The sequence below is a fragment of the Ricinus communis genome, chromosome 8, assembly GCF_019578655.1.
Source record: "Ricinus communis isolate WT05 ecotype wild-type chromosome 8, ASM1957865v1, whole genome shotgun sequence".
NCBI classification, from domain to species: Eukaryota; Viridiplantae; Streptophyta; class Magnoliopsida; order Malpighiales; family Euphorbiaceae; genus Ricinus; species Ricinus communis.
The window spans coordinates 18,205,518-18,213,973 of record NC_063263.1 but is presented as its reverse complement, the minus strand read 5'-3'; the positions used below and the strand labels follow the sequence as shown (position 1 = coordinate 18,213,973).

General features: G+C 32.7%; 1 protein-coding gene across 1 annotated transcript; it reads left to right on the top strand.

The window, feature by feature from the left end:
* The first annotated feature begins 2,041 nt into the window (after positions 1-2,041).
* LOC8271760 (stearoyl-[acyl-carrier-protein] 9-desaturase, chloroplastic) lies at positions 2,042-7,676 on the top strand. The gene is given in 3 exon segments (NM_001323730.1): positions 2,042-2,192; positions 5,485-5,989; positions 6,669-7,676. Coding segments are annotated over 3 exon segments (1,191 nt in total). The 5' UTR covers positions 2,042-2,067; the 3' UTR covers positions 7,230-7,676.
* Positions 7,677-8,456: the final 780 nt, after the last annotated feature.

Here is an 8,456-nt window from a genome sequence, read left to right as displayed (position 1 = left end):
CTAAAAATGCATTTATTGTTTTTAATTAATTAAAATCATATGTTTCAATGACTAATACAACATGTGGCATTAAGGATAATATGATATATAATCAACACGTGAACATTTTTTAATGGAGTTTTATGGATTTACTTAAAATTGCTAGCGTTTTAAAACATATGCCTTTAAATGTCTGGAAAAAAAAAAAAAAAAAACACTTGAGTATATCATCAAGTTAAATTATAGAGTGATTTTATATACTTTTTCCAAACAAAAAAACTATGCATCATATAGAAGAAACAAAAGCAAGAGATAAATGTGAAAAATATTGGTTTATTGGGAACACTATGAAAATGTTCTATTGAGTGTCCTTTGAAATTTTCCATGACTTTCTCAAAAAACTATGAAAATGGCTGATATTCAAATAAATATTGTATCAATAAAAAGAAAAATATTTACAAATAGAAATATGAGGTTATATTATCTATTCACAATGTTCATGATATTATCTGAAACTCTGATGCACAACAAGTTCTGTAGACTAATTTCTTCAAAAATAAATGAACAAAAAATGAATAAACAAAAGTCTATTTATGGCAATCATAGCAGCAATTCACAAAAAAAGAAGTAATACTAATCCATTCCGAAGTATTGCCAAGGTTTTATTCAAAGCTATATAAACAATAGGTGTTGATGTATTAAATAAACAGAATTAAGTCCAAGCCATGTTTTTTTAGGAAGGTTGAATCGACTGTTTTTCTAATTCAAGCTGCATTTCTCCTAGTTAGGGACTCATTACTCCAAAACTGGATCAAATTCATAAGAAATGCAAAACTAAACAAACAAACAAAAATGAAATATTTTGTTGGGTTTTATTAACTTGTTTAATTTTAATAAAGTTTTCACACACACTCAAACACCCACCTTATACATATTCTTTATATGTTAAAGTCAATCAAATGAGGGTAAGATAAAAGAATTCAACAATGTTAAACTACAATAGAAAAATCTTACTTTTGAAAGGTGAGATTCACAACTGAATTAGAAATTAAATTAGTATATAATTTAATTTGAGTTGTTAAAAGAAAATACATATTTATATTTAGAAATATTTCTTTTATTATTATTTTGTTGAGAAACTATAATTTAACTATGTTAAAAGTTAAAAAGGATTTTCAATTTGATTAGATAATTTAATATTTAATTAAAAATTTAAACATCAAATTGTAATTTTATTTATCAATTTAATTTTTTGACTTGACATAATAAAAACATTATAAGAAGCGATCAATATATTAGACTAATAAGGGAGGGTATTTTTATTCTGATAATTTAAATAGGCTTAATTGCTAAAATATTTTTATATTGTGCACTTATTAATAAATATAGCATGTAATTTTTAATTTTTAAAATTTTAACACTGTATTTTAATATTAATTTTAATTTTATTTTTCAGTAAAAGTATTAACAAAATTTGCTGACATATGACAGAATTCTAATAAAAAAAAGTTGAATCAAGAAATCTTGTTAACTCATTCTATTACTAAATTATTATCTTTTAAGCATATAAAATTATTATTTATTATTTTAAAATTTTATTAATTTTATATATAGAAACACGATAATATTTTAGTAATAAGGCTGCTAATTCAGTCTCGCTTTTTTATTGTCAAAAATAATTTATATCAGATTCATAAATTTTGAGTGATAATTTTACAGGATGTTAAAATTAAAATGAATATTAGAATATAATGTAAAAATTGTAAGATTTTAAAAATTACATATACGTGTAAATGCATAATATTTTTAGTCATTATGCCACAAATAAAAGGGTTCGTTCAAAAATAAATAAATAAAAGGGATGGGGGCATATTATGTAATTGTGAGGAAAGGAAGGGGATAATAGAGTGAAAGAAGGGATTAACACATAAAAGCCAACTATTGAAGTGGCATGTATAATTGTCAGTTGTCACTCCCCACTGTTCCTCTGTCTTTATATATTTTCTCCCCTGTGGAGGAAACTGAACTTGAAAGCTGAACCTGAACCAAATAACAAAAAACCAAAAGAAAAAGGTAAGAAAAAAAACAATGGCTCTCAAGCTCAATCCTTTCCTTTCTCAAACCCAAAAGTTACCTTCTTTCGCTCTTCCACCAATGGCCAGTACCAGATCTCCTAAGTTCTACATGGCCTCTACCCTCAAGTCTGGTTCTAAGTATGTGCTTTCTATTCTTTTATTTTGTTCCTCCATAAACTTTCAATGCGCATTTCGTTTCTTTTAAGGCAAAGAATGGATCTTTGCATGTTTTCTTGCTTTTGAGCTGATTCTGGATCTGAGTTTTTCTTGTTTTCTTCGTCTGAATTAGATTTTTGCTTCATTAGTTTATGCTTGCTGGCTGCTCGTGATCTTCTTTTTCTATTTTCTGATTGCTTTTTTTTTTTTTCTCTTGTGAGATTTCCAATCTGAAGTTACTGAATTAGGGATTCATTTCTTTATAGCAAAAGATAGTGGATTTGTTTATGTTTTCAATTAAGTTTTCTTGTTTTTTTCTCTAATTTGAAATTGAATACTACTTGTTTCTCTCTTTTCAACAATTCCTGTCTATGTTGCTAATTCTTGTTCTAACTGAGCATTTAACTGTAAGTCTCCCTTATTCTCTTATTCCAAATCATCGAGATTGGTTTTACACTTCCAAATGCTCTTTTTTTTTTCATAAAGTTCTTAGATTTTCTTGTTGGGGCTATTCGAATCTGTCACAATTTAATTGCGGCAATATGAGTTTTAAGTTTTCGTCTTTTTTTCCCTTTTAGTTTTATACAGATAGTGGTGGTGGCATTTTTTTATTTAAAATGATATAACCATTTAGAATGTGATGGATGTATTTATAATTTACTCGGTGCAATTATGCATGTATTAAATGGTTTTTCATAACCCATCAAACTCTGAAGAGAAACAGAATAACAAGGCACAACATGATTTCAGAAGTTCAAGTTTAATTTCCTGCTTAAGATAACCAAAGTGACTGAATTTGATATGTGGTTGAAATTTGATACTGTTTTCTCTAATTCGATTTTGGGGGTTGAAATAGTTTACCTGGTATTATTATATTCAGTATCTGGTTTAATGCCAGCATAGTATTATTCTGTTTGTCTCTTTTATCTAAATGGCAATGTGGTGGTTAGGATATTTGTTACAATGTTGATGTCATTTAGGACATGTTTCAAGTGTGCAATTATTCTATGGCAAAAGTTTTGTTGATTTATATATCCTTTCATTTTTTAAGATCTCCTTTCTTTTATTATGATTTAAGATAGAAAATTATAAGCATCAAGTTGAAGTTTTCAATTCACTGATGACTTGTTGAAAAGAAGTTGTTGAAAGCTTAAATTTTGGCATTTACTTTGGCGGAACTTCCAATCATGTCATATGATGTATTTGATGGCTGCATGTTTGTCCACCTGTTGCTTCTGTCTTCTCTGTAGGTTTGTCTTTTATGTGAAAGATTCTTGAATGATGCTTGCCTTTGGTTTTATTGTGACAAAGCATGCCCAAGTTCGAGCGGTTCTTTTTCAACTCCTTTTCATTCTAATTCTACTGCAGTAACATTTTTTTTTGAATTTATATTTTTCTATTTCTTCATTCTTCTTCTTTTTTCTGTTTTGCTGTCCTTTGAACACGATGCATGATCCATGTAGAACAATGGTAGACGTGGTGTTTTAATTTCAAAAGATGTCTGCATTTCTAAGGGGTGGTGCATTTATTCTAACATTTGTTTTGCTCATAACTCTATTTTTCTAAATTTCTCAAAGAAACTAATTGTGAATGTGGTTGAATCTACATCTTGAAAAAGGATATTCAAGTTGGTGAAAGTGGTTCAGATGCTTAAGACTTAAGTAGGCAGATTCCTCTTATGCATGGTGATGAAATCTTTGACACCTTCTTGAGTTGCAGCTGTTTGTCATGCTTTTGCACCTTCAGCAGTTTTCTATAAATATAAATGCCTATTTGGCTGAATAAATTTTTTTTTTTTCTTTTCTACTAATGCAAACAGTTCTAGGGCCCCCCTTTCCTTTTCTCTTTTCGTCTTTGAGAGACTCATCTTTTCTTACAAATTATCTGAGGGGAATATTTAACTTGGTGAATCTGGATTTTGTATTATATGTTCAGTCCTTTCATTCCTTAGGTGGGGATCCTTGACTATTTTCTAACTTACAGCTGTTGTCATGTTTATTTGATCTAAGAAATTTGTTGTCTTTTAAGTTTTCTACTGCCCCTTCTCTTTGTCTTATTTTGGTTGTTATTAGTCAACTAGTTTCTAGTTCTCTCATTTTATTTTATTTTCTTACCTTGCCTTTGTAATTATCTTTCCTTCCATCAACTTTTTGAATAAAATGATTGTGCGATTATTTTTTATTTTACTGCTGTATTTATTTCTTCACTTTGGATGCCATTTTCTTGGAGCCATGTTTCTAATGGATATTTTAGGAGTTGGAAGCTAGTCATACTCTGTTATTTTCTTCATGATAGAGTGGTAGCTAGTCATACTCTGTTGTTTTCCTAATTATTTAATTCTCAGGTAGACCATATACTGTGAAGTAAACTGATGGAATAGTGTTACTGTGTTTAATCATTTGTCTGAAAACTTTACAGAATATAAATAAGTTTAAAGAAGGCTTTTATCGAGTTATGTTATCGAAAACTTTGGCAACTTTGCCTGAAGCACTAGCTTTCAACCTTCATTTTGTTAAATTGAGCTCAGATTATATAAACCCAGTGTCCACTTTCTGAACTGGCAATTGAATCAAAACATAAATTGTAACAATAGCTAACCTTTAATTTGCCAAATGAAGTATTACTTGGTAAATTTGTTTAATGCTGCAATCAGTTTTTTTTAATAAGACCTGTGTCCCTAGTAGCTTATGAGGATTTCTGGCATTTGTTGGGTTTTCAAATGTTTTTCCTTTTTCGGGAAAGTCAAATTCAACGAATGTTTATACAGAGTTTATCTTATATATAAATTGTTTAGGTAAGTTAAACCTTATTTCCTTGGAGCTAGAGTGACCGAGTCCATGTAATTATTGCCATAATCTCCATATCTCTTATGTTTCAGCAGTTTTACGTCTTAGAATCTATTGAGTGAGGGCATTAGATAACATTCTTTGAGCACAAGGATTATCAAACCAATTCGTAATCAGTTCAATGTGGACAATATTTTACTAGCTGTATTGGATATTGGAATTTCATTGTAATTGTCTTTTTCTTTGTGCAAAGATAAAGTAGTTGATTGAACTAATGAGCACATCAGTTTTATTTCTTTCATAAGGTTAGTGATTTTACTTTTGTGGCATCTATGACTTCAGTTCCTGCTCCTGTCTTTCAGTTGTATAATTAAATATGATTTATTTTTCTGCTTGTGGTTTCCTGTAAGCACGTAATGATTACTAAACCTTGTGAAACTCCAATTTTCACTATAATTCCATAATCCTTATTGCTCTACTTAATGCAGGGAAGTTGAGAATCTCAAGAAGCCTTTCATGCCTCCTCGGGAGGTACATGTTCAGGTTACCCATTCTATGCCACCCCAAAAGATTGAGATCTTTAAATCCCTAGACAATTGGGCTGAGGAGAACATTCTGGTTCATCTGAAGCCAGTTGAGAAATGTTGGCAACCGCAGGATTTTTTGCCAGATCCCGCCTCTGATGGATTTGATGAGCAAGTCAGGGAACTCAGGGAGAGAGCAAAGGAGATTCCTGATGATTATTTTGTTGTTTTGGTTGGAGACATGATAACGGAAGAAGCCCTTCCCACTTATCAAACAATGCTGAATACCTTGGATGGAGTTCGGGATGAAACAGGTGCAAGTCCTACTTCTTGGGCAATTTGGACAAGGGCATGGACTGCGGAAGAGAATAGACATGGTGACCTCCTCAATAAGTATCTCTACCTATCTGGACGAGTGGACATGAGGCAAATTGAGAAGACAATTCAATATTTGATTGGTTCAGGAATGGTAAGGTCCTTCCCACCTAATTATCCTTTTGTGTCGAGTCTTTTCTGCGGTTTGAAGCAAAATTGAATGTGCTTACATTCCCATAGATTTTTTTTCTTTGTTTTTTAATGGAGAGATGTCAAGTTCTCTCATCGTTGTAGGAAGTTAATTTGGTAGATAAGTCACGTCAGCTGTTATGTGCTAGAATTGCCAATTCATATCAACTTCTGTCGGCATTGCTTCATAAAAACTAACTTAAAAACTCTCAAGGCATGCTATAGGGGCAGGATATCCTCAACAATATATATCCAAATGAAGTTAGGTCTGGACCTGGCTTATTGATCCTCAGCAGTATATGCAAAGAACATCTTCTTTACTTACACTTGTGCATGTACTGGCACATAATAAAATATATGCATATAATGTTATGGATGATTGAAATGGATTCATGCATGATTAGTTGCAAATTTTGTATGGTTGATCAAATAAAATTATGTGTAATTCCTCTAACCATTGCGTTTGAAGCAAAATATGTGCTTCTTTATATTGAAAATGCAGATTTGTCATAAATCATTATGGAGTGTGCACCCAGATAAATCTACTATGCCATTTTTCTTCTTCTCATTCTGTTTGGTCAAAATGCTCAGCTACCCTTCTTTTTATTTCTAATTTGATTTCTTATTTATTTATGCTTTTGTAGGATCCACGGACAGAAAACAGTCCATACCTTGGGTTCATCTATACATCATTCCAGGAAAGGGCAACCTTCATTTCTCATGGGAACACTGCCCGACAAGCCAAAGAGCATGGAGACATAAAGTTGGCTCAAATATGTGGTACAATTGCTGCAGATGAGAAGCGCCATGAGACAGCCTACACAAAGATAGTGGAAAAACTCTTTGAGATTGATCCTGATGGAACTGTTTTGGCTTTTGCTGATATGATGAGAAAGAAAATTTCTATGCCTGCACACTTGATGTATGATGGCCGAGATGATAATCTTTTTGACCACTTTTCAGCTGTTGCGCAGCGTCTTGGAGTCTACACAGCAAAGGATTATGCAGATATATTGGAGTTCTTGGTGGGCAGATGGAAGGTGGATAAACTAACGGGCCTTTCAGCTGAGGGACAAAAGGCTCAGGACTATGTTTGTCGGTTACCTCCAAGAATTAGAAGGCTGGAAGAGAGAGCTCAAGGAAGGGCAAAGGAAGCACCCACCATGCCTTTCAGCTGGATTTTCGATAGGCAAGTGAAGCTGTAGGTGGCTAAAGTGCAGGACGAAACCGAAATGGTTAGTTTCACTCTTTTTCATGCCCATCCCTGCAGAATCAGAAGTAGAGGTAGAATTTTGTAGTTGCTTTTTTATTACAAGTCCAGTTTAGTTTAAGGTCTGTGGAAGGGAGTTAGTTGAGGAGTGAATTTAGTAAGTTGTAGATACAGTTGTTTCTTGTGTTGTCATGAGTATGCTGATAGAGAGCAGCTGTAGTTTTGTTGTTGTGTTCTTTTATATGGTCTCTTGTATGAGTTTCTTTTCTTTCCTTTTCTTCTTTCCTTTCCTCTCTCTCTCTCTCTCTCTCTCTCTCTTTTTCTCTTATCCCAAGTGTCTCAAGTATAATAAGCAAACGATCCATGTGGCAATTTTGATGATGGTGATCAGTCTCACAACTTGATCTTTTGTCTTCTATTGGAAACACAGCCTGCTTGTTTGAACTCATTGTTGGAACTTTCACCATTTTAAACAGAGTAGTTGAAATGTATAGAGCAGGATGGATGGAATCAATCTGGTTTTAGCATTAGCACATTGGCATGGCTATGGCCGATCCAGCATTCTTTTGTTTCTGGTCATCCACTGTTCTGTTTTCTTGTTTCTGCACCTAATTGTCGTATTGTTGGAACTGAAATCTTGAACGAGTAAAAATAGATATAATGAACATTCGAGGCCTCGGAAGGGGGAAAGAAAAAAACCTGGATATCCATTACTATCAATAATTGAATCTGTTTCAGCATAACCCCTTCATATATATTGTCATATTTCCAGAAAATTCTGTGCTAAAAGTTTCTGGGTGGGTATACACAAGTAATCAAAATGCATCAAAGGCAAAGAAAAAACAAAAGTGATAGAAGTATAATTCAACATTGTTGCTTGATATTTCACTTTGAAGTTGCACTTTCATGGTTGGGAGTGCAAGCTCAAAACATATATGTTTTAAGTCATGTTCCTACCATATTTATTGAGGCCCCATGATCCTTTTATACTGTTATTCTGTGGCAGAGCATTATTAAAGTCTGCTAGCACTTAATATGGGACTGATGTTCCACACTGCTGAAGAACACTCTTCCACAGGTTTTCCTTGCCACCCCCATTCATGTTGATCCGCGGAGCAACCTCACTGCCACCGTCCACTCAGCATAAAAATGTCTCACACTTTGCAGGTTTCCTGCAATTGTCAAAGTACCTTGCCACATCCCATTACTATGATGGGACAAG